Source organism: Gallinula chloropus, assembly GCF_964237585.1.
Source record: "Gallinula chloropus genome assembly, chromosome: 24".
In the NCBI taxonomy this organism is placed as follows: Eukaryota; Metazoa; Chordata; class Aves; order Gruiformes; family Rallidae; genus Gallinula; species Gallinula chloropus.
The window spans coordinates 7,027,300-7,052,630 of NC_140109.1; the positions used below are offsets into that span (position 1 = coordinate 7,027,300).

Consider the following 25,331-nt stretch of genomic DNA (forward strand, 5'->3'; position numbering starts at 1 on the left):
GGGTGGGACCTTGGCTGGGTGGGGGGTGGCAGCAGCCCCGTGGGGTGCCGCGTTATTTGGGCACAGCCGCCTCCTTTATTCTTTCTCCCCCCTCCCTTCCCCTCTTCCCTTCTCCTGCCCCCCCCAAATCACCCCAATCCCCTCCCCTCCTTCACCCTACATGGGAACCTTGCCCAAAAAGGGGGGGGCTGGGTAGGGACACCCCCAGCTTCCCCCCGCCCCCCGGCACCGCGCTGGCCGCGCCCCCGCTCCCCGCCGGACACGGGGGCGGCGCCGAGCTGAGCCGGGCTGAGCTGAACCGAGCTGAGCTGAGCTGAACCCGGCTGAGCTGAGCCGGGCTGGGCTGGGCTGAGGAGACCTGAGCTGTGCCGGGCTGGGCTGGGCTGGGCTTGACCGGGCTGGGCTGAGCCGGGCTGGGCTGAGCCGGGCTGGGCTGGGCTGGGCTGGGCTGAGCTGAGCTGAACCGGGCTGGGCTGGGCTGAGCCGGGCTGGGCTGGGCTGAACCGGGCTGGGCTGAGCTGAGCCGGGCTGGGCTGGGCTGAGCTGAACCGGGCTGGGCTGAGGCGACCTGAGCTGAGCCGGGCTGAACCGAGCTGGGCTGAACCGGGCTGGGCTGAGCTGAACCGGGCCGGGCTGAGGCGACCTGGGCTGAGCCGGACCGGGCTGGGCTGAGCCGGACCGGGCTGGGCTGAGCCGGTCTGGGCTGAGCTGAACCGGGCTGGGCTGGGCTGAGCTGGACCGGGCTGGGCTGAGCTGAACCACGCTGCGCTGAGCCTGGCTGGGCTGAGCTGAACCGGGCTGGGCTGAGCCGGGCTGAGCCGGGCTGGGTTGAGAGGAGCCGGGCTGAGCAGAGCAGAGCCGAGCCGGACTGAGCCGGGCTGGGCTGAGCCGAGCCGGGCTGAGCCGGGCTGGGCTGAGCTGAGCCGGGCTGAGCCCAGCCGGACTGAGCCGGGCTGGGCTGAGCCAAACTCTACCGAGCTCAGCCCTGCTGGGTCGGACCGAGCCGAGCCGAGCCGAGCCCGGCTCAGCCGTACCCAATCGTGCCGGATCGGAGCGCACCGAGCTAAGCGCGGTCCTGCAGAGCCCAGCTGAGCCGCTGCGGGTCGGACCGCGCTGAGCGGAGCCTAACCCAGCCCAACCGAGCCGAGTGAGAGCCGAGCCGGGCCGGGCCGGGCCAGGATGCTGCGGTACCTGCTGAAGACGCTGCTGCAGATGAACCTGTTCGCCGACTCGCTGGGGGCCGAGGGCTCCAACTCCTCCCAGCTCCTGCTCGGCATCAACCGCACCATCGCCGCGCTCAGCCTGCCCGGCCTCACCCCCGGCAACGGTACGTGTCCCCCTGTCACCCGTGTCCCCCTGTCCCCGTGTCCCCCTGTCCCCCGTGTCCCCCTGTCCCCGTGTCCCCCGTGTCCCCCGTGTGCCCCTGTCCCCCTGTCCCCCCTGTCCCCGTGTCCCCCGTGTCCCCCCTGTCCCCCGTGTCCCCCTGTCCCACTGTCCCCATGATCCTCACTGTCCTGCTGTCCCACTGCCCTGCTATCCCCATGCCCCAGGGTCCCACTGTCCTGCTGTCCCCCTGTCCCACTGTCCCCATGCCCCAGGTCCCCCTGTCCAGGAGTCCTGCAGTCCCCAGTCCTGGTCCAGTGGCGTTTGCTGGAAACAGCCTTCAGACCGCCCAGCCCCAAGCTGGGACCCCAGCAGGACCGGTCCCTGGTCCCTAAATCATCCCCTAACGATCCCCATATCCCCACGCTGGGACCTGCCCCGTGTCCCCAAACTGGGGTCCCCAAATCAGCTCTATGTCCCCACTCGGGGATGGGCTCCGTGATCCCAAACTGACCCCTGCACCCCCAGACCAGGAGTGATCCCATGTCCCCAGCTAGTCTCTGTGACCCCAAAGTGGGGCCAGCCCTGTGTCCCCAGGAGGGGAGCAATCCTGTGTCCCCAAACTGGTCCCTAGAGACCCCAAAGCAGGATCAACCTGGTGTCCCCAAACCAGTTCTGTGTCCCCAGATCCCAAGGAGGGAGTGACCCCCTTGTTCTCAAACCGGTCCCACGTCCCCACATGGGGAGCTGAAACCGATCTGGTGTCCCCAAATTGTCCCTGTGTCCCCAGACCACGAACTGGTGGGTACTGGGGAGGTGTGTGAGGGGGTCCCTGCCTGAATTTTAAGCACTTTTGGAGCTTTTCCTCTTCTTTACTCTGAATTCCACCCCTTCCCCCCCCGTTTGCCTCTGGGGGACTGAGCAGGGCAGGGGGGGCTCCCCCCAATCCCCCACAGGACCCCCTCCCGCCCAGCGCAGCCAGCCGGGCACAGGCAGGGGGTCTGGCCTGACCCCCCCCACTCATCCCAATTAGCCACTGGGCCCAGCTGCGGCCCCCTCAGCCCCTGCTGTGCCCCCCCCACCCCCCCACAGGGCACCCAGTACCCCGCACCATCCCCATGGCAGCTGCATCCCGTCCCCATGGCAACCCATCCTGCCCACCCAGCGCACCCCAAATCACAGCCCATCCCCTCCCTCCCCCTGATACTTGAGAGCTGGCGGGGGGAACACATGTGTAAATGGGGGGAGGGACACGGGCACATGTGTGTGGGGGGGTGTGGGTGGGACCAGACCCAGCCAGACCCAGCATTACTGAGCATTAATTACCCCAGTGTTAATGAGCACTCGTGAATTCCCATGCTGTAACGGCAGGGGGGTCCAGAACAGCCCCCCCAGACCCAAAATGGGGGGGGTTCCCCTGAAAATGACACAGTTTCTGCAGCCTGGAGCCACCAGTCCTGCTACAGAAACTCCTCACTGGTGGCTGATGGAAGGAAAGACACCTTTTGGGGGGTTTAGCCCCAACCCTGTTTCCCCAGCAGTGCCCAGTTGGAAACTGGACAGAAAAGGGGTGTTACTGGGAGGGCAGCTGCTTTGTCCCCTTATTCCTACCCTTGTGGGTCTGAGGTCTGACACTCGCCCCATCCTAGTCGCACCTCACCCAGGGGAATACATTGTGCTGAGACCTGGCTGCACTTTGTGTCGCCTCCTGGGTGAGGGGATATGCCAGGCTGAGACCTGGCCACACTGCATGTCACCTCCTGGGTGAGGGGATGCATCAAGCTGAGACCTGGCCACACTTCATGTCACCTCCTGGCTAAAGGGATATGCCAGGCTGAGACCTGGCCACACTTCATGTCACCTCCTGGGTGTGAGGATACACTGGGCTGAGACCTGGCCACACTTCGTGTCACCTCCAGACTGAGGGGATGCACCAGGCTGAGACCTGGCCCCATTTCATGTCACCTCCAGACTGAGGGGATGCACCAGGCTGAGACCTGGCCCCACTTCATGTCACCTCCAGATTGAGGGGATGCACCAGGTTGAGACCTGGCCACACTTCATGTCATCTCCTGGGTGAGGGGATATGCCAGGCTGAGACCTGACCACACTTCATGTCACCTCCTGGCTAAAGGGATATGCTAGGCTGAGACCTGGACCCACTTCATGTCACCTCCTGGGTGAGGGGATATGCCAGGCTGAGACCTGGCCACACTGCATGTCATCCTCTGGCTGAGGGGATGCATCAAACTGAGACCTGGCCACACTTCATGTCACCTCCTGGGTGTGAGGATACACTGGGCTGAGACCTGGGCACACTTCATGTCATCTCCTGGGTGAGGGGATATGCCAGGCTGAGACCTGGCCACACTTCATGTCACCTCCTGGCTGAGGGAATGCATCAAACTGAGACCTGGCCACACTTCATCTCACCTCCTGGGTGAGGGGGATGCACCAGGCTGAGACCTGGGTGCACTTCTTGTCACCTCCTGGGTGAGGGGATATACCAGACTGAGACCTGGCCACACTTCATGTCACCTCCTGGCTAAAGGGATATGCCAGGCTGAGACCTGGCCACACTTCATGTCACCTCCTGGGTGAGGTGATATGCCAGGCTGAGACCTGACCACACTTCATGTCACCTCCTGGCTAAAGGGATATGCCAGGCTGAGACCTGGCCACACTTCATGTCACCTCCTGGGTGTGAGGATACACTGGGCTGAGACCTGGCCACACTTCGTGTCACCTCCAGACTGAGGGGATGCACCAGGCTGAGACCTGGCCCCATTTCATGTCACCTCCAGACTGAGGGGATGCACCAGGCTGAGACCTGGCCCCACTTCATGTCACCTCCAGATTGAGGGGATATACTAGGCTGAGACCTGGACCCACTTCATGTCACCTCCAGACTGAGGGGATGCACCAGGTTGAGATCTGGCCACACTTCATGTCATCTCCTGGGTGAGGGGATACGCCAGGCTGAGACCTGACCACACTTCATGTCACCTCCTGGCTAAAGGGATATGCCAGGCTGAGACCTGTCCCCACTTCATGTCACCTCCTGGGTGTGAGAATACACTGGGCTGAGAGCTGGCCACACTTCATGTCACCTCCAGATTGAGGGGATATGCTAGGCTGAGACCTGGACCCACTTCATGTCACCTCCAGATTGAGGGGATATACTAGGCTGAGACCTGGCCACACTTCATGTCACCTCCTGGGTGAGGGGATGCACCAGGTTGAGACCTGGCCACAATTCATGTCACCTCCTGGCTGAGGGGATACACTGGGCTGAGACCTGGCCCCACTTCATGTCACCTCCTGGGTGTGAGAATACACTGGGCTGAGACCTGGCCACACTTCGTGTCACCTCCTGGGTGTGAGAATACACTGGGCTGAGACCTGGCCACACTTCATGTCACCTCCAGACTGAGGGGATGCACTGGGCTGAGACCTGGCCACACTTCATCTCACCCCCCGCTCACAAAGCCGACACACGGGCCGGTGCCAGCAAAGCGCTGTGCTCAGCCCCCCCCCCCACGCTCCCCTCCCTGGCGCAGGGCTCGTGGGGCCCACCCTCCCTTTCCCCTTCTCCCCAGGGTCCCACCCTCAGCTGGAGGACACGGCCCCCCGCATCGTGGAGCACCCCACGGACCTCCTGGTCTCCAAGGGGGAACCGGCCACCCTGAGCTGCAAAGCTGAAGGTCGCCCGTCCCCGGCCGTGGAGTGGTACAAGGACGGGGAGCGGGTGGAGACGGACCGGGAGGACCCCCGCTCCCACCGCACCCTCCTGCCGGGGGGGTCCCTCTTCTTCCTCCGCATCCTCCACGGCCGCCGCGGGAAGCTGGACGAGGGGGTCTACGTCTGCGTGGCCAGGAACTACCTGGGAGAGGCCACCAGTAGGAATGCCTCCCTGGAGGTAGCCGGTGAGTCCCTGGGGAGGAGGGTGCAAGCCTGGGCTTGGGGGGGTGGGAGGATTTGGGAGAGGGGGTGTTGGTGGTAATGGCCGGGTGGTGGGGTGAGGGGTGGAGAAACTTCTGGGTCCTGCTGGGCTGTAGGGTGAGACCCAGGGATGGGATGAGCTGGGTGGAGTTTAGACCAGGATGGGTGCTGAGCTCCTGAGAGCTGGGTGAGACCCAGGGCTGGGATGAGCCGGGTGGAGCTTAGGCTGGGATGGGTGCTGAGCTCCTCCTGGGTGAGACCCAGGGCTGGGATGAGCCAGGTGGAGCTTGGACTGGGATGGGTGCTGAGCTTCTCCTGGGTGAGACCCAGGGCTGGGATGAGCCAGGTGGAGCTTAGACTGGGATGGGTGCTGAGCTCCTGAGAGCTGGGTGAGACCCAGGGATGGGATGAGCCAGGTGGAGCTTGGATTGGGATGGGTGCTGAGCTCCTGAGACCTCTTGGGTGAGACCCAGGGTTTGATGAGCTGGGTTGAGCTTAGACTGGGATGGGTGCTGAGCTCCTGAGAGCTGGGTGAGACCCAGGGCTGGGATGAGCTGGGTGGAGCTTCGACCAGGAGCTCAGTCACCAGGGATTATTTAGGGAGGGTGGGACAGGGCTGGACCTGGGGCAGGGGAGGATGGGGAGGTGTCCCCCCCCACCCCGCCTGGAGGGGAGGCTCCAAATCGTGCTGACTTGCTGGGAAGGCGGCAGGTGTGGGGAAACTGAGGCAGGGCCTGATGTCCACTCACTCCCCCATCACCCCCCTTCTCCCCACAGTGCTGCGGGACGATTTCCGGCAGCCCCCTGGGGACGTGGTGGTGGCAGCGGGTGAACCGGCCGTGCTGGAGTGTGTCCCCCCCCGGGGTCACCCCGAACCCAGCGTCTCCTGGAAGAAGAACGGCGCACGGCTCAGCGACAAGGACGGACGCCTGACGGTGAGGGATAGGGGGGCAGCCCCAAAACAGGGTGTGTGTGTGTGTGTGTGTGTTTGGGGGGGATGCCTGAGCACCCCCCTCCCAGCCCAGCTGAGTAGGGCTGCCCCGCAGATCCGCGGTGGGAAGCTGATGCTGGCCAGCACCCGCAAGAGCGATGCCGGCGCCTACGTCTGCGTGGCCACCAACGTGGTGGGAGAGAGGGACAGCGAGCCGGCTGAGCTGGTGGTCTTTGGTGTGTGGGGTCGTTTTTGGGGTGTCTGAGGGGATAGGGGGGTGGGGGGGTTGGTGCTGTGGCGGGGGGACTGACGGCTGCCCGCAGAGCGCCCGGCGTTCGGCAGGAGGCCGCTCAACCAGGCGGTGCTGGTGGAGGGGACGGTGGAGTTTCCCTGTGAGGTGGTGGGGGACCCCCGGCCGGCGGCTCGTTGGCGCAAGGAAGAGGGCGAGATGCCAGCGGGAAGGTAAGGGGTGGGTGAGGGGGCTGGTGTGGTGGGTGGCTGTGGTGCAGCCAGGTGACGTCGCTGCGTATCAGCCAGGAGGGCTTGGAGCATCTCACAGCCTCCTCGGTCCTGTCACGTCACTGTGGTATTGAGCATCCTCATCACATCCCTGTGAGTCCTGCATCCCCACCACACCCCAAATCCTCATCGCATCCCACGTCTCTGTCACACCCTGCATCCCCATCACGTCACATCCCCATCGTGGGTCATGTTCCCATCCCATCCTGCATCCCCATCCCATCCTGCATACACATCACACCCTACATCCCCATCACGTGTCACATCCCCATTGTGGGTCATGTTCCCATCCCATATCCCCATCCCATCCTGCATCCCCATCACATCCCAAATCCCCATCACACCCTGCATCCCCCATCACGTCACATCCCCATTGTGGGTCATGTTCCCATCCCATCCTGCATCCCCATCCCATCCCAAATCGCCATCACACCCCGCATCCCCATCCCATCCTGCATCCCCATCACACCCTGCATCCCCATCACACCCTGCATCCCCATCACACCCTGCATCCCCATCCCATCCTGCATCCCCATCACACCCTGCATCCCCATCACACCCTGCATCTCCACCACATCCCAAATCTCCATCCCATCCTGCATCCCCATCACACCCTGCATCCCCATCACGTCACATCCCCATCATGGGTCATGTTCCCATCCCATCCTGCATCTCCACCACATCCCAAATCCCCATCACATCCCACATCTCCACCACATCCTGCATCCCCATCACATCCTGCATCTCCACCACATCCCAAATCCTCATCACATCCCCCATCTCCATCACACCCCGCATCCCCATCACGTGTCACACCCCTGTTGCATCCCCCTTCCCCATCACATCCCACGTCCTCCCACACCCCACATCCCCACGGCACCCCGGTGCCCCAGCACCCTGCCAGTGCCACGGCCTCGTGGGGTTCCCCCTCCCCCCAGGTGGGAGGTGCTGCCTGACAACACCCTGCGGATCAGCCAGCTGCGGGCAGAGGACGAGGGTACCTACACCTGCGTGGCTGACAACAGCGTGGGCAGGTCGGAGGCGTCAGGCACCCTCACTGTGCACGGTAAGGGGGGGCCCTCAGGGAGCACCCAAAGGTGCTGGTGAAGCAGCTGCACCAAGCCTTTGTCTCTCCCCACGCTGTGGCAGTGCCCCCCCAGCTTGTCACTGGGCCCCGTGACCAGACAGTCACCCCTGGCCAGAGTGTGACCTTCCAGTGCCAGAGCAAGGGCAACCCGCCCCCAGCCGTGTTTTGGCAGAAGGAGGGCAGCCAGGTGTGTGCCCAGCCCCACCACAGCTGTCCCCATCCCTGTCCCCATCCTGGTCCCCATCCAGGTCCCCACCCCTGTCTCCATCCCCATTGCTGCCCCCAACCTGGTCCCCACACTGGTCCCCACCCTTGGTCCCCATCTAGGTCTCCACCCCTGTCCCCATCTCCACCCCTGTCCCCATCCCCATCCCTGCCCCCATCCTGGTCCCCATCCTGGTCCCCACCCTTGGTCCCCATAGAGGTTCCCACCCCTGTCCCCATCTCCACCCCTGTCCCCATCTCCACCCCTGTCCCCACCCCTGTCCCCATCCTGGTCCCCACCCTTGGTCCCCATCGAGGTTCCCACCCCTGTCCCCATCCCCATCCCTGTCCCCATCCTGGCCCCCATGCCGGTCCCCACCCCTGTCCCCATCCCCATCCCTGTCCCCACCCTTGGTCCCCATCCAGGTCCCCACCACTGTCCCCATCCCTATCCCTGTCCCCATCCCCATCCCTGTCCCCATCCTGGTCCCCACACTGGTCCCCGCCCTTGGTCCCCATCGAGGTTCCCACCCCTGTCCCCATCCCCATCCCTGTCCCCATCCTGGTCCCCATGCTGGTCCCCACCCTTGGTCCCCATCAAGGTTCCCAACCCTGTCCCCATCTCTACCCCTGTCCCCATCCCTATCCGTGTCCCCATCCTAGTCCCCATGCCGGTCCCCACACTTGGTCCATATCCAGGTCCCTACCACTGTCCTTATCTCCACCCATGTCCCCATCCCCATCCTGGTCCCCACACTGGTCCCCACCTTTGGTCCCCATCGAGGTTCCCACCCCTGTCCCCATCCCCATCCAGGTCCCCACCACTGTCCTCATCTCCACCCCTGTCCCCATCCCTATCCCTATCCCTATCCCTGTCCCCATCCCCGTCCCCATCCTGGTCTCCACACTGGTCCCCACCCTTGGTCCCCATCCAGGTCCCCACCCCTATCCCCATCTCCATCCTTCCCCCCATCCCATCCCCATCCCCATGCCCAAACCCACCCATAACCCCATCCCTGTCCCACCCCACCCCCTCCCACCCCCTCTCCCCTCCTCCCCCACCCAGATCCCCTCTGACCCCTCCCTTCCCCGCAGACCCTGCTGTTCCCTGGCCAGCCCCTTCACCCCACCGACCGCTTTTCGGTGAGCCCCAGCGGCGCCCTCACCATCGCCGACGCACGCCCTGCCGACGCCGGCTCCTACCTGTGCCAGGCCATCAGCGTGGCCGGCAGCGTCCTGGCCAAGGCGCGCCTGGAGGTGGCAGAGGGTGAGTCCTGCGCGGCAGAGAACGGGCGCACTCGTTGCACGGGTGGCAGCCAGCCCAGCACTCAAGGACTTACCGTGTCCTTACCCTTAGCACCGGCTGCGGGCCGACAGCCGGTGACCCGTCGGGGTCCCGCCAACCGCACGGTGCTGCCGGCGGGGGCCACGGCGCGGCTGCCCTGTGGGCTGGGGTACGGTGACCCCCCGGCCAGCGTGGAGTGGCTGAAGGATGGGAGAGCGCTGGTGGGTGCCCAGCCCCGCGCCAGCCTGCTGGAGAACGGCACCCTGCAGATCACCGGCCTCCGGGTGAGCCGGCCGGGAGCGGGGGGCTCAGGGCACCCACCCCCTGGGGGTACCCGTGGGGTGGCACTGCAGGGATATGGGGAGGGGGGAAAGGACCTGGGGGAGTGAGAGGAGATGGGTGCTCGGGTCGTGGGTGTAAGTGGGGAGTGGGAGCTCAGGGTGTTTGTGGATGTGGGTGCCAGGGCAGTGGGTGCCCAGGTTGGTGGGTGCCAGAATGGTGGGTGCCCAGGGTGGTGGGTGCCAGGGTGGTGGGTACCGAGGGTGGTGGGTGCCAGGGAAGTGGGTGCCAGGGTGGTGGGTACTGAGGGTGGTGGGTGCCCAGGGCCATGGGTACCCAGGGTGGTGGGTGTCAGGGTGGTGGGTGCCTGAGTGTTGAGTGCCCAGGGTGGTGGGTGCCCAGGGCAGTGGGTGCCAGGGCAGTGGGTGCCCAGGTTTTTGGGTGCCCAGGGTGGTGGGTGCTCAGTGCGGCGGGTGTCAGGACAGTGGGTGCCCAGGTTTTTGGGTGCCCAGGGTGGTGGGTGCTCAGTGCGGCGGGTGTCAGGACAGTGGGTGCCAGGGCAGTGAGTACTCAGGGTGGTGGGTGCCTGGGTGGTGGTTGCTCAGGGTGGTGGGTGCCCAGGGCAGTGGGTGCCAGGGCAATGGTGCCCAGGGCCATGGGTACCCAGGGTAGTGGGTGCTCAGGGCGGTGGGTGCCCAGGGCAGAGGGTACCCAGGTGACGGGTGCTCAGGGTGATGGGGCAGGAGCTCTTCCCCTCGCAGGTGACAGACTCTGGGCACTATGAGTGCGTGGCCACCGGCTCGGCGGGCGAGACACTCTGGGGTGGCTCTCTGGAGGTGCAAGGTTGGTGACGGGGGCATCGTTGCCCTGGGGACACTGTGGCACTAGGGGTGGAGCTACCCTACACCTTCATACACCCCCCCTCCACAGAAGAAGGGTCCAGCCTGTCTCCATCCCCCAAGCCTGGCATCCTCCCCAGACCACCCTCCACCCCCGTGGTCACCAACATCACCAAAAGCAGCATCACCCTGAACTGGAAAGGGAACAAGGACGGTGGTGCCACCGGTGCCACCTCCTACATCGTGGAGGCTTTCAGGTATCCCACAGGCATCCTCTTGAGCCAGAGGGGTGACGCAGTGTCCCGGTGCCACCCCCACCACGGGTCACCTCTTGTCCCCTGGCAGCCAGGCGGCAGGTGGCCCGTGGCAGACGGTGGCAGCCAACGTGGAGGGTGAGACCTACACGGTGACTGGCCTCATCCCCGGCACCGTCTACCTCTTCTTGGTGCGGGCGGCCAACGCCTACGGGCTCAGCGACCCCAGCGGCGTCTCGGAGCCTGTGTGCACCCAAGGTGAGACCCGTGGTGACACCGGTGGAGGTTCCCTTGGGTCCATCTCCACTTGGTGATGGAGGTGCCCACGTTTCCATCACCCTCGGGCGCATCCCCACTCGGTGACACCATCAGAGCTTCCCCTGGTCCCACCACCCTTGTGTGCGCCCCTACCCAATGATGCTGATGGAGGTGCCCATGGTCCCTCTACCACCTCATCTTGCCAGCAGAGGCCAGCCCCACGCAGCCAGGGCCGGACCCCGAGCTGGTGCGACGGGAGCTGGCACAAGTGGCCGTGTACCTGCAGGAGCCCGTGGTGCTGCCGCTGGGCGCTGTCCGCCTCGCCTGGACTGTGAGTGCCACGCCGCATCCCCAGGGCAGGGCTCCCAGTGCCCAGCACCCCTCCCTCACCCCCTTGGCTCTTTGGGTCCGCAGGTGGAGCACCAAGCACCCTTCATTGAGGGCTACCGGGTGCTGTACCGGCAGCGTGGTGGGCGCTGGGAGGAGGCACGGGCAGTGCAGGCTCTGGGGGGGCGGGGGGCCCTGCTCACTGACCTGCGTCGGGGCCAGGACTACGAGGTCAAGGTCCGACCCTACTTCCATCACCTCCACGGCCCCGATAGCGCCGTGCGCACCCTGCGCACCCCCGAGGCGGGTGAGTGTGGGGATGTGAGGGACGGTGGGAGTCCTGTGGGACCCCCTGGGGGGGTGCCACCCCATGTATATGTGTGTGTCTCTGTGTGTGTGTCCCCGGTAGCCCCCAGCGCCCCGCCACGAGCCGTCAGCGTGGCCGGTAACGGCACCAGCGTCCGCATCTCATGGCAGCCGCCCCCGCTGGCGGAACAGAACGGCGTCATCCGCGACTACCGGGTAGGGGGCTGGCAGGGACGGGGAGATGGCGTGTCCCTGCTGCCCTCCGCGAGGCCGCGTCACCGTGGCCCTGCGAGTGTCCCCATAGGATGTCTCCCCCGCCCCAGATCTGGTGCTTGGGCAACGAGAGCCGCTTCCACATCAACCAGAGCGTGGAGGGGACAGTGTTGGCGACGGTGCTGCGGGGACTGGTCCCCGGCGTCCCTTACCACGCCGAAGTTGCCGCTGCCACCGGTGCTGGCGTGGGCGCCCGTAGTGCCCCGGTCGCCATCCGCATCGGTGAGTCCGCACCCATGGGCAGGGGGGGGGTTGGCAGGGACCCCTTGGTGCTGGGGACCGCGCCTCGGCACCTGTGCCGGTGTGTCCCCCCTTCATGCTGCTCGCAGACCCCCCGGCGGAGCGGGATGCGGGGCGGGCGGCAGGGACCAGTGTGGCGGAGCGCTTGGCCGAGCTGGCCCGGCAACCGGCCTTCATCGCTGGCGTCGGCGGCGCGTGCTGGGTGGTCCTCGCCGCCTTTGCCGCCTGGCTCTACGGCCGCCGCCGGAGGAAGAAAGAGCTGAGCCACTTCACCGGTACGGGGTAGGGTGGTGCTACCCCCAGGACTTTCCCCCCCCCCCAGCCCCGCTCATCACCCCTCACCCCCTCCAGCCCCTCCCTCTCTTTACAGCATCCTTCGCCTATACGCCCACCGGCAAGGCCACAGGCGCCGCGGGGACCCGCCGCGGCCCCTCGCCGCCCTCACCCCTTCCTCTCTCTGCAGTCGCCTTCCCGGCTCCGGCACGCAGCAGCCCCAGGTAAACCCCAGTACCCTCCCCCTCTTCCCAGGACCCCCAGAACTGACCCCTGGCATCACTTCACCCCGTCTCCTTGCAGGGCAGCCGCCGGCGGTGGTTACCCGTGGCTGGCAGATGCATGGCGCGGTGGCGGCGGCGGCGCAGCCGGCGCTTCCGGCTGCTTGGGGACCACCGAGAGATACTACAACGGTGAGGGGTCATGGTGGGGATGGGTGGCTTGGACTGGGGAGGGTCCCGGTCAGCGTTGATGGTGCTGGCCACCCTCCGCAGACGCCGGCATCACCCGTTACATCGCCCAGACGGAGCAGTTTGGGGCGGGGGCTGGCGAGGGGCCGGTTTACAGCACCATCGATATGGGCGGCGAGGAGCTCCGCACCTTCCCCCGGCCGTTCTCACAGCACGGGACCCCCTACGCTGGGGGGGTCCTCCAGCCAATGGATGTCTCAACCCCCCAGGCACCCCGCAGCCGGGCTGAGCATGGTAGGGCGGGGGGATGGCTGGGGGAGACGTGCCGATGGCGTGATCCCCTCCCCGCACTCCCCCTTCCCTCCCTGGCATCCTTCCTCACCACAGGGGCCAAAGGGAAGAAGCTGGGGCAAGCGGTGAAGCCGCCAGCGGTGAGCTGGATGGAGCTGCTGCCCCCACCACCCTCGGCCAGCGAGCTCAGCCAGTGCACCCAGGAGGGTGAGGAGGAGGAAGAGGAGGATGAAGAGGAAGAGGCAGCCAGAGGGTGAGTGTGGGGGCTTGTGGGGGGGCCAGGGCATGCTGGCCCCAGCAGCCACCCTGTGGCCTCCACCCTGCAGGCTGGGGACAGAGGAGTGGTACCCCAGTGAGGATGTCCCCGGTGCTACCATCGCATCTTCACCCGCCGCCTCCTCCGGCTGCCGGTCCACTGCCACGCTGACGCCATCGCCCCGTGCGGCCGAGGACATCCCCCGCCTGCGCGACTTCGATAGTCCCCTCCTGCAGCGGTAGGAGACAGGCCTCACGTGCTCCAGCTGTGCCATCGGGGTCTGGATGTCCCACCGAGGTCCAGATGTCCCGCTGGGGTCTGCATGTCCCACTGTGGTCTGGATGTCCCACTGCGCTCCCAGTGTCCCACCACGATCCAGCCCTGTTGTCACCATCCAGCCCTGCTGTGCTGTCCTGGTCCGACTGTGTCACTGGGGTCCAGATGTCTCACAGGGGTCCAGATGTCCCACCACGGTCTAAGATGTGCCATCACAATCCAGCCACGTTGCCACCATCAGTCCCTGCTCTGCCACCGTGGTGTGGCTGTGCCATTGTGTCCTGCCAGGGTCCCCACGTCCCACTGGAGTCTGGATGTCCCATCGCAGTCACGTTGTCATGACTCAGGCCCCATCATGGGCTGGCCGTGTCCCTGGGCTCTGGATCTCCACGTTGTCACCACCAGTCCCTGCTGTGCCATCATGGTCTGGCTGTGCCACCACGGTGCAGGTGTCCCTTCAAGGCCCGGCCGTGTTGTCACCATCCATCCCCGCTGTCCGCTCGTGGCCTGACCGTGACATCACGACCCGCCCGCGATGCTGCGTGGCGATCCAGCTGCGCCCTCATGAGCTGGCTGGGCCATTGTCCCCCACCCAGCTGTGCTGTGTGACCCAGCTCTCCCACCCTCCAGCGGTACCACGTGCCAGCCCAGCAGCTGTTATCCAGCTGTGCCGCGGCGCAGCTGGGACTCGGCTGTGCCGCTGCCACCCCGCACGGCACCGGGCGAGTTGTGCCAGCACCGTGGTGGCCACCAAGTCCCCCCGCTCTGCACCCCCCTCCTCACTCCCCTGGCTTCACCCCACACTCCCCCCCTCCCTCTTTTCCAGGAGACCCCCCCATGGCACCAGCACCCCCTCACAGGCACCCAGCCCCCCTCCAAGTCCAGATGCCGGCGAGGGTCACCGGCCCCGAGCCCGCCGCCCCCCTGGCACAGGTGAACCCTGAGTTAGGAGTGGGAGGGGGGGGGGGGGCTCACTGAGTGGGGGGAGCATGACGCTGCTGTCACCCCCAGGGAAAACTCGTGGGGAGACCCCGAAAAGTCGCCCAAAGCCCAAATGCAGCCGCTACCGCCGGGAGAAGCAGACAGGAGGTGAGTGGAGAGAAATTGGGGGGGCGGGGGGGAGTGAAGAGAGGGGTGTCCAGGGGCCCTCAGGCTTCTCCTCCCTCTCTGCTGCAGACCTGCCACCGCCGCCACTGCCACCCCCGGGTGAGACTCCCGGCCCCTCTCCAGAGCAGGAGCCGAACAGCACCGAGCGTAGGGTCACCCATCGCCCACCCCGCGGCGGTGAGCCGGGGCCACCGACCACATGCCGGGAGGGTTGGTGGGGAGGGGGGGTGTGTGTGTGTTGGGTGTTGTCACCACGGGACCCCAACCTTACCCCCCCCTCTCTTGCAGACGAGGTGGTTCCCTACAGCAAACCCTCCTGCCTGCCCCGGGGGCAGGTGTCTGGCAGCTGCTCCACCACGGGCAGCGTCTCGTCCCGTGGCTCCACCGGCTCCCGCGGCCACGGCTCGGGGCGCAGCCGGACCCCGGGGGACCGCGGTGAGGGGACCGGCCACCGCCGCCGCCCGGGACCCCCGTTTCCTTGCCCGTCGCAGGAGAAGCGATGAAGCGGAAGGCGAGGCGGTGGTCGGGGTCGGGGACACGGGGATGGGGACATGGAAGGGATGGGGGGAGGGATGCTCTTTAATTCTTGAGTGGCACCATGTCAGTTGGGTTGCACAGAGCCAGTGGCTGGTGGAGCAGAAGTGTGAGGGGGGGGACGACACACACGAGGATGCTCGAGGTGGGACGAGGACTGTCAGGGTGGAGAAGAACATTTTGGGAGGGACAAGGATGCTCAGCAGGGATGAGGACCCCGGGGACAAGGACTAGTGGGAGGGACAAGGACGCTCTTGGGGACACTGAGGACTGTCAATCGGGGTGAGGAACTTGGGGAGGGGTGAGGAGGGTCTTCAAGTGGGACAAGGACCCTGGGGACGAGGACAGCTGGGAGGGGGGAGGATGGTTGGAAGGGATGAAGATGGTTGTGGGGACGAGGGTATATGGAAGGGACAAGGGCAGTGTGGTGGGATGAGGGGGCTGGGGAGGGATGAGGAAGGTTGGGGAACAAGGGTGCCTGGGGGGAAGAGGACACTGGGGAAAGAGAAGGGTGTCTGGGAGGGACAAGGACAGCAGGGAGGGATGAGGAGGATGGTCTCAGAGGGATGAGGATGGTGGAGAGGGATGAGGAGATTTATAGGGGAAACAAGGACAGTGAGGAGGGATGATGGTGCTCAGGGGGTTGAGGACAGTTAGGAGGGACAGGAATGGTTGAGGTGGGAAACAGATGATGAGGAAGGGAACGACAGTCAGGAAGGATGAGGATGGTCAGCGGGGTGAGGACAGTCAGGGGACAATGACCCTGGGGAAGGACAAGGATGCTTGGGATGGGCAGTGATGCTTGGGCTAGAGGAGGATGGTTGGAGGACAAAGATGCTGGGGAAGGAGGAGGATGCTGGGGAGGGGCGAGGACACTTGGAGGGGACAAAGACAAAGACACTTGGGGAGGATGAGGACACTGGGAACAGATGAACCATTTGGGTGAGGACACCGAGGAGGGGATGGGGCCACTGGGAAAGGATTGGGGACACTTACAGAAGACAAGGACACTCCAGAAGGAGGGACACCCACCCACCTCAGTGCCACCTGTCCTTTGTGGGTGGGTCTTGCTAGACAGGAGCTCCTTTTTTGGGGAACTGCTTAATAAAGCTGGATTTTAGCTGAGCTGAGGGGACTCTGGCCTTGCCGTGCCCTACACCCTGCTCCTGTCCCTCCTGTCCCTGGCTCGCTGCCCACCCTGGCCCAGGGGCTGCTACCCCCCATCCTGTGGCCACCTGGAAGAAAAAGGGGACTGTTTTCAGCACCTCACACTGGGTGACAGCCTGCCCTGCCACCGGTGCCCATCACCCTGGCAGCGGGGTACCACTCACCATGCTGCGGGGTGCCCGTGTCCGCCTCCACCCCTGCTCTCTGCGGGACCCCCAGTGCCATCCCCCAGCTCCAGGTGGGGATGGGGACCCCAGGCAAGAAGAGCCCCTCCAAGGTTGATGATGATGGTGGTGAGGAACCTGCTGGGGTAGGAGGCGGGAGGTGGTGGCGTCACCACGGTGTCCCCGGCCAGGTGCGGGCGCGTGGCGCTGGGAGGTGCCTGGGGATGCTCCAACTCACCCCCGTAGCCGCCATGGGTGTCCTCGAGGCCGCAGCAGAGGCCGTCGGCGGCCACGGCCAGCGCGCGGGCGAAGCTGGCGTCCAGCAGGAAGGAGCCGTCGCAGGAGCTGACCAAGCTGCAGCGGGCACTGGCGAAGTTGTCCTCCGAGACAGACCCCCAGCCATTCAGCAGCGAGCCTCCTGGAGAGCCCCTTGTCGCTGTCTGCTCTTCCTCCTCCTCCTCTTCCTCCTCCTCCTCCTCCTCCTCGCCCAGCTCGGAGGCTGGTGGCCCGTAGATGTAGCCATAGGTGTGCAGTGGCGAAAAGGACCGTGGCGTGGGCGGTGCTGGGGGGCTGTGGGAAACATGGGAGGGATGCTGTTGGCACCATGGGATGCTGCCACCACGGTGTTGGCCCAGGGGGTGGGGTGTACCTGGGGCAGATGGTGCTCTGGTCCATCTCCAGGTCCTCAGCCACTCGCTGTGGGGTGAGGACCCCGTCGCTGAGCACTGGGGAGAGGCGGCCAGGGAGCAGCGACCTGTCCCTTGGGTGCCTGGGGGGTGGGGATGCATCCACAGGGTACCTGCTGATGAATAACACATCCCTTGGGTGTCTGGTTACTGGTGATGACACCAGTGGCACCATCAGGTGCCCAGGGGACCTGTCTGCAGGGGTACCTGGTGACCAAGAATGTGTCCTGGCAGTGCCTGGTGACTGGGGACATCTCCTCAGCGTGCCTGGTGATGGGGGACATGTCCCTGTGGTGCCTGATATCTGGGGACATGTTCTTTGCATACCTGGTGGCCAGAAAGGTGTCCCTTGGGTGCCTGGTCACTGTGGCCCTGGGGCACTTGGTGGCCAGGGACACGTTGGAGTACCTGGTGTCCAGGAATGTGTCCCTGCAGTACCTGGTGGCTGGGGACGTCTCCTCGGCGAGTCTAGTGACTGGGGACATGTCCCTTGGGTGCCCGCTGGCTGGGCACGTGTCCTTGGGGTGCCTGGTGGCTGGTGCCATGTCCTTCTGCTGCTTTGTCCCCGGTGATGGGTCCCTGGGGTGTCTGGTGGTTGGGGACATATCCTTGGGGCTGCCTAGGAACTTGTTCCTGTGGTGGCTGGTGACTGGAGACACCTCCTCACGATGCCTGCTGGCTGGGGACATGTCTCTGGGGCACCCAGTGACCAGGGACATGTCCTCAGGGCGCTTGGTGACCGAGACTGTGTCCCTTTGGTGCCTGGTGCCTGCTGGTGGGTCCTTGGGGTGCCTGCGTGCCAGGAACACGTCCTTGGGGTGCTCAGTGACCAGGGACATGTTCCTGGGGCGCCTGGTGACCGGTGACACATCCCTGGGGCTCTCGGTGACCGGAGACGTGTCCCTGGGAATCCCAGTGACCGGGGACGCATTGGGGGGGTGCCTGGTGCTTGGGGACATGTCCCTGGGGCACGCGGTGGCTGGGGACCTGCAGGTCCAAGGGCCACGGTGGGTGTTGTAGCAGGGGGTGCAGGGACCCCTCTGCGTTCCCAGGGTGGGGACACTCGGACTTACCGGGTCACTGGTGGGTGCCAGGCGGTGTGGGGTGGCCTCATGGGTGCCACTGGTGACCCAGTGACACCAGAGGCCAGCGAGGTGCTGCCCCGACGCGGCTTTGGGGAGCTGAAGACTGGCAGGCGCCGTGGGTCCCCTCCAGCCAGCACGGCGGTGGCGGCGATGTCACCCTCGTGTCCCCTCTGCTGAGGCCACCCAGCCGCCAGCCCCGAATCTGTCCCCCACTCACCTCCTCTCCCAGGGGCGGGGACATGGCCAGGGCCACCCACGAGCGCTGGGGTGCTGTGCACCTGCTGCAGCTCTGCAAGGGGCGGGGTGACACAGCCAGGGGCCACCTCCCTGGTGTCCCCTGTGTGTCCCCCCACACCTGCCCCCCTGCCCCATACCCACCTCTCTTGCGGATGCGCTCCCAGGGAGCCGGGGTTGGGGTGCTGGGTGAGGTGCACACCCCGGGGTGCCCTCCAGCACAGCACCTGCTGTCCCCAAGGGGTGGTGGGTGCCCCCCACGGAGGCTGCTGCGGTTGGGGGGTGTGGGGGGACCGAGGCTTGGCGACTCCAAGGACAGGGCTGGAGGGGTGAGAGAGGTCAGGGCACCCACGGGTGCTGGGCTGGGTGTCCCTTGTCCCTTCTGGCTGTCCCCAGATCCCTGTTGCTTGCAGAGAGGGTCCCAAGGCAATGGGGGCCACCCAGCTGGGGGTCCCATGGCGCTGGGGGGGGCAGTCCCAGGCATGGAGGGGTGTCTCAGTCACACTTTGTTGGTCCCATAGTGCCCTGGGGGTGTTCCAGGCACTAGGTGGGGGTCCCATGGCAGTGGGTACAAGGCCCCATGGAACTGGATAGGGGACCCAGAGGATGGGGTGGGGATCCCATGACATCATGTGGGGGGTCCCATTGAAATAGGTGGGTGTCCCAGTGGACCCTGTGAGAGGGTCCCATGGCACTGGGTGGAGGTCCCAATCCCCTGGGGGAGGGTGACTGGAGGGGTAGGGGTCCCATGACATTGGGTGGGGGGTTCCAACCCCCACAGGTCTCACTGGAGGGGTGGGGGTCCCTGCCATCGCTGCCCAGGAGCCGGCTGCTGAGGCTGCTGCTGCTGCTGAGGTTTTGGGGGGCGCAGCCAGGTTTCCAGGGGCCACCGAGCCACGGTGAGTCACTTGCCACCAGCCTGCAGGGCAAGAGGTGCTGTCAGGGCACCCACACCCACCACGACAGAGGTCCCTCCTGTCCCCCATCCCATGGCCACCCACCTGCGGCGAGCCGCGGCGTCCTGGCTGGCACGGCGCTGGCAGAGGAGGAGGAGGAGGGCGAGCAAGGCCAACCAGAGCAGAGAGCCAGCGGCTGCGATGACAGCGGGCTGCTGCAGCACCTGTGCCACCCCGCTGCTCCCTGCCACCAGCCCTGCAAAAGGTCCCAGCAGCGTCACCCCACGTGCCACCCCCACCGCCCCCCCCCAGACCCCCTGCCCGCACCCCACCTTGCTCCCCATCCCCTACCCATGATGCTGCAGGTGGTGTTGCTGGGCACCCCCAGGCCAGCGCCGTTGAACGCTGCCACCTGCACACAGAATTCGGAGCCGGGGCCTGGGTGCAGGGCTTCCAGGTGATGGGTGCCTCCATCCACTGTCCTGTTGGTGGGGTGTTGCCAGCCCTCGCCCATCGACCACACCTGGTATGCACCAAGAGGATGGAACCCCCACAGGGTTCCCCTTGGATGGACCCCTTGGATGGACCCCCCTTGGATGGACCCCCTTGGATGTGAGCCTCTAGGATGAACACCCTTGGATGGGCCCCCTTAGATGAATCACCTTGATGGACCCCCCACTGATGCTTCCCTCTTGGATGGACCCCCCATGGATGGACCCCTTGGATGGACCCCTTGGATAGACCCCCTTGCATGTGAGCCTCTAGGATGAACACCCTTGGATGGGCCCCCTTAGATGAATCTCCTTGATGGACCCCCACTGATGCTTCCCTCTTGGATGGAACCCTTGGATGGACCCCTTGGATAGACCCCCTTGCATGTGAGTCTCTAGGATGAACACCCTTGGATGGACCTCTTAGATGAGTCCCCTTGATGGACCCCCACTGATGCTTCCCTCTTGGATGGGCCCCTTGGATGGACCCCTTGGATGGACTCCTTGGATGGACTCCTTGGATGGGCCCCTTGGATAAGAGCCTCTAGGATGAATGCCCTTGGATGGGCCCCCTTAGATGAATCACCTTGATGGACCCCCACTGATGCTTCCCTCTTGGATGGACCCCTTGGATGGACCCCTTGGATGGACTCCTTGGATGGACCCCCTTGGATGTGAGCCTCTAGGATGAACACCCTTGGATGGGCCCCTTAGATGAGTCCCCTTGATGGACCCCCCACTGATGCTTCCCTCTTGGATGGACTCCATTGGATGGATCCCCTTGGATGTGAGCCTCTAGGATGAACGCCCTTGGATAGACCCCTTAGATGAATCACCTTGATGGACCCCCACTGATGCTTCCCTCTTGGATGGAAACCTTGGATGGATCCCCTTGGATGTGAGCCTCTAGGATGAACACCCTTGGATGGGCCCCCTTAGATGAATCTCCTTGATGGACCCCCACTGATGCTTCCCTCTTGGATGGACCTCCCTTGGATGGACCCCTTGGATAAGAGCCTCTAGGATGAACGCCCTTGGATGGGCCCCCTTAGATGAGTCCCCTTGATGGACCCCCCCATTGATGGACCCCACATGGAAAGCTGCCTTGGATGACCCTTTTAGATGGATCCCCTTGGCTGAACACACTCGGAGGGACATCCTTGGGTTAGAGCCACTTAGATGACTTCCTTCTTTACACTGATTCTTTAGATGGATCCCCTGGGATGGACCTCAACATCAGTTGGCCCCTTCAGATGAACCCCCTTGTCGAAATCCCTCTCAGATGGACCCCTTGGATGGATGCCCCCCTGGGCAGGCACTCCTTGAGTGGGCACCCTTGGACAGACCCCTGCCTTTGATAGGTTCCCTCCTTGGCTGGGCATCCCTTAGACAGACCCATGGGGTGGACTCTCTTTGGACAGAAGTCCCCCTGTCCTTCCCCCTCACCACCCCCCCATCACCCCAAACCTTGTAGCCCTGGATGATGCCATTGTGGGCCTCAGGAGGAGGTGGTTCCCAGCTCACCACCACGGTGCCGTTGCCCATCTCAGCCTGGCCCATGGTGACACGCTGGGGCGCCGCGCTCGGCACTGCGGGGATAGTGGTGCTGAGACTCCTGGGACCCCCCCCCAACCGACCCCATCATCATCCTCCTCCCCTTGGGGGGCACCCCACTCCGCACACACCTTCCTCAGGTATCCAGAGATGCCTGCTGTTGCTGTCCAAGCCCTGGGTTCCTCCAGCGTAGGGTCTGACCTTGAACTCGTACTTGTAGCCCCTGCGGAGCGCGGGGATGATGGTGCTGAGCATCCTGCCTGCGTCGTGCTGGACCCAGGAGGTGCTGGCTGGGAGCAGGCAGCGGTACAGCACCACGTAGCCCTCCGGGGCCGGTGCCGGGGTCAACATCTGGAGGGGATGGGAAAGGTTACGGGGGGGGTGGTGGGACACAGATGGGACGTGGGGATGAGGCTCCATCCTCATGCCATGTCCCATCCCAGCTCTCCGGTGGGGATGTGCTGGCATCACACCAACCTGCCAGCGGAGCTGGACCGCAGCAGCGGGCAGCGTGGTGCCGTTGTCCAGGTGCAGCTGCACAGCCAGCAGGTCCCGGGGAGCAGCGTCCCACCGGCCCGGTGGCCGCTGGTCTGTGGGGCAGAGGGAGGGTAACAGCAGCGTGGGGTGGGACTGGGGTCCCCCAGCACCTGCCCATGCACCCACCTCAGATAGCCTGCCTAGAGACACACATATGTCCCTGAGTGGACCCACTCAAATGGACCCTTTGGATGGACCCCTCTTGGATGGACCCCCTTGGACAGGCCCCCTCTGATGGACCCCTCTTGGATGGACCCCCTTGGATAAGTACCCTCTGATGGACCCCTCTTGGATGGACCCCCTTGGACAGGTCCCCTCTGATGGACCCCTCTTGGATGGACCCCCTTGGATAAGTACCCTCTGATGGACCCCTCTTGGATGGACCCCCTTGGACAGGTACCCTCTGATGGACCCCTCTTGGATGGACCCCCTTAGATAAGTACCCTCTGATGAACCCCTCTTGGATGGACCCCCTTGGACAGGCACCCTCTGATGGACCCCTCTTGGATGGACCCCCTTGGATAAGTACCCTCTGATGAACCCCTCTTGGATGGACCCCCTTGGACAGGTACCCTCTGATAGACCCCTCTTGGATGGACCCCCTTGGAGAGGTACCCTCTGATGGACACCTCTTGGATGGACCTCCTTTGATGAAACCCATGATAGACACTTCTATTCATGCTTCCCTCTTAGATGGACCCTTTGGATGGACCCCTCTTGTTGAGCCTGAGATGCACCCCCTTTGGAACTACTCCCTTTAATGGGCCCTATTTGGATGAACCCCTTTAGATGAGCCAATTGGATGGACCCTTTTTTGATGGGACCCCTTGGGTAGACCTCCTCGGATGGATGAACCCCACTGGATGGACCCTGTTGGATGTCTATAGATTCTCTGCCTCCCCTTCCCTGACCCCCCCCTCGTCCCCCCATGGCCCTGGGTGCCCGTGGTGGCCACAGAGGCAGCCCCACTGACCCTCCACGTGCAGGCGGGCGGTGGCAGCAGCAGTGCCCAGCTGGCTCTGGGCCGTACACACGTAGGTGCCAGCGTCGGCGAGGGTCACGGCGCTCAGGCGCAGCGTGTGCTCCCGGTCCACCTCATGCCTGGGGAGGGGGGAGGGAGGGGGAATCACCAGTTCTCCATCAGTCACATCACCACCCCACCTTGTGGGGGGGGGTGGGACACCTTCACCCCTCTACCACCTACCTGCCCCAGGGCAGGTCCCCCCGCTCCTTATGCCACTGCACCCGCGGCGCTGGGTCCCCTTGGGCGCCGCAGCCCAGCTCCACGGTGCTGCCGGCCACCACCACAGCGTCGCTGGGGCGCCGCACGATGCTGGGCTTCTCTGCGGGGTGGGGACATAGAGGACATGGCACCAGGACCAGGCAAAATGTATCCACCACCCACAGGAGACCCTCAGCTCACCCAGGACAGAGACACGGGCACCCCGGCTCTCCCTCTGGCCCGCGGCGTTGGCCGCCACGCAGACGTAGAGCCCGGAGTCGCTCCGTCGCGCCGGGGCCACCCGCAGCTTCCCGTTGGTGACCACGTGCCGGTCGCCGGTCAAGTCCAAGGTCACCCCGTCCTTCTTCCAGGTGACACGGGGTTCGGGGTGCCCCGAGGGGGGGACACAATCCAGCTCCAACGTCTGCCCCGCCGTGGCCACCAGGTCACCGGGATGCAGGCGGAAATTGTCCCGCAGCACTGCGGTGGGGAGGGGACACCACGGGTTGGGCCAGGGGTGGGAGATTTTGGGGTTCCCCCCCACCCACCCACCCACACCATCCCCCAGGAGTGTCCTTACCAGCTTGGGGTGCCGTGGCTGTGCCGGGAAGGTGGCAGCCTGTGGGGTGACGCAGAGGCAGTGTGGATGCCAGCGGGTGCACCGAGCGGGCACGGCCTCAGCCCCGGGTGGGGGTGGGAGTGGGGGTGGAGGGGAAGGGGGGGGAGGGCAGAGTCAAGGGTATTTTCACCCTCCCAGGGGCCGCACTCACCTCCCCGGCGCAGCGCGGTGAGGCAGAGCCCCAGGCCCAGCGCCGTCGCCCAGCCGCCCGCCATGCCGGCCCCCGGTGGCCCTCTGGCTTCCTCCCTAAATCCCGGTCCCTCCCCGCCAGTGCTGGGGGATGGATCCGGCTCCGGATGGTGGGGGGAACAATAGCCGGACGCAGGAGCTGGGAAACGCCGGAGCAGAGGGATGTGTGTAAACAGCTCAGCCGGGACATGGCGGCGGGAGGGCCCGTTCGCGGTGGCACTGGGGGGAGGGAGTGGGGGTGGGTGGGTGGGTGTCAGGAACCCCCTTGTTTAACGAATTTAATCAATCAGAAGAAATTTCCCACCCTGCTCTGCTGGAAGGAGCAAGGCACAGACTCTTGTCTGGGGAACGCCATCAGTAGGGACCAGAGTGAACGACCCGGGGTCTCCCAGGCTCTATGAGCCAAAACCTGGGTGCTCTGCTGACCCCCCCACCTCTCACATGTCCCTGTGCCCCCTCCCCTGACCCCAGGGAGAGCACCTTGTCCCACAAAGACACCCAAGGGTGCCGCCGCTGCCTGGGCAGTTCGTTTAGTTTATTGGTTAGTAGCGCACCCCCAAGCGCCCTGGGGTGCCCCGGCACCCACCCACCCCGTGCCCCAGGGGCCGCTCTCCACTTGTCACCCTAAACCTTGGGGGGAGGTGCCAGCGTGTGCCCCAAAACTGGGGACTCTCACAGGAAACCCAGGGGCTGCAGAGCGGGAGCGCTGGGGCCGGGGGTTGGAGCCCAGGGTTAGGGGACAGCGCAGCCAGGGAGCTGGGAGGGGGGGGGGTGAGGAAGAGGACCCCCCCCCCTAAACCCCCTCCAAGGCTGCTTGGGGCTCGTGTGTGCGCGATGCTCTCGCACACGTGCCGGGCGCGGGTGTGCGTGTGCCCTCAGCGTGCCACACGCGTTCCCCCCGCCCCCTCCCAACCCGCAACGCTCTGCCCTCACCCTCTTTGCACGCTCACTGCAGGCCCCTTGCACATCTGTGCTCTCCTGACACACCCTGTGCACACATGTGCTCTGCCCTCACCCTCTTTGCATGCTCACTGCATGCTCTGTGCACACGTGTGCTCTCCTGGCACACCCTGTGCACACCTGTGCTCTCCTGGCACGCTCTGTGCACACATGTGCTCTGCCCTCACCCTCTCCTGGCACACCCCGTGCACATGTGTGCTGTCCTGACACGCCCCATGCATGAGTGTGCTCTACCCTCACCCTCTTTGCATGCTCACTGCACGCCCCTTGTACATCTGTGCTCTCCTGGCACGCTCTGTGCACACGTGTCCTC

The 25,331-nt window shown here is 65.1% G+C and overlaps 2 protein-coding genes across 2 annotated transcripts; one reads left to right on the forward strand and one right to left on the reverse strand.

The window, feature by feature from the left end:
• Positions 1-1,179: 1,179 nt before the first annotated feature.
• On the forward strand, positions 1,180-15,183 carry ROBO3 (roundabout guidance receptor 3; the record flags this gene model as incomplete). Its single annotated transcript, XM_084274940.1, has 26 exons — positions 1,180-1,327; positions 4,923-5,249; positions 6,043-6,200; positions 6,312-6,432; positions 6,520-6,658; positions 7,654-7,781; positions 7,865-7,989; positions 9,102-9,273; positions 9,364-9,575; positions 10,332-10,413; positions 10,501-10,666; positions 10,755-10,930; positions 11,152-11,252; positions 11,336-11,555; positions 11,658-11,770; positions 11,878-12,049; positions 12,157-12,342; positions 12,438-12,564; positions 12,644-12,753; positions 12,835-13,044; positions 13,138-13,294; positions 13,368-13,535; positions 14,400-14,506; positions 14,585-14,662; positions 14,750-14,857; positions 14,969-15,183. 26 exons carry the CDS (start codon positions 1,180-1,182, stop codon positions 15,181-15,183), a joined length of 4,026 nt encoding a protein of 1,341 aa, XP_084131066.1.
• Positions 15,184-15,247: 64 nt separating this feature from the next.
• On the reverse strand, positions 15,248-24,084 carry ROBO4 (roundabout guidance receptor 4; the record flags this gene model as incomplete). The annotated part of the gene is made up of 19 exons (XM_084275032.1): positions 15,248-16,449; positions 16,546-16,683; positions 16,784-17,115; positions 17,195-17,347; positions 17,439-17,558; positions 17,640-18,218; positions 18,305-18,605; positions 18,695-18,871; positions 19,339-19,469; positions 19,552-19,702; positions 19,798-19,969; positions 21,405-21,526; positions 21,623-21,842; positions 21,969-22,081; positions 23,002-23,129; positions 23,233-23,371; positions 23,452-23,730; positions 23,831-23,869; positions 24,021-24,084. 19 exons carry the CDS (start codon positions 24,082-24,084, stop codon positions 16,316-16,318), a joined length of 3,492 nt encoding a protein of 1,163 aa, XP_084131158.1. The 3' UTR covers positions 15,248-16,315.
• Between the last annotated feature and the right edge of the window lie 1,247 nt (positions 24,085-25,331).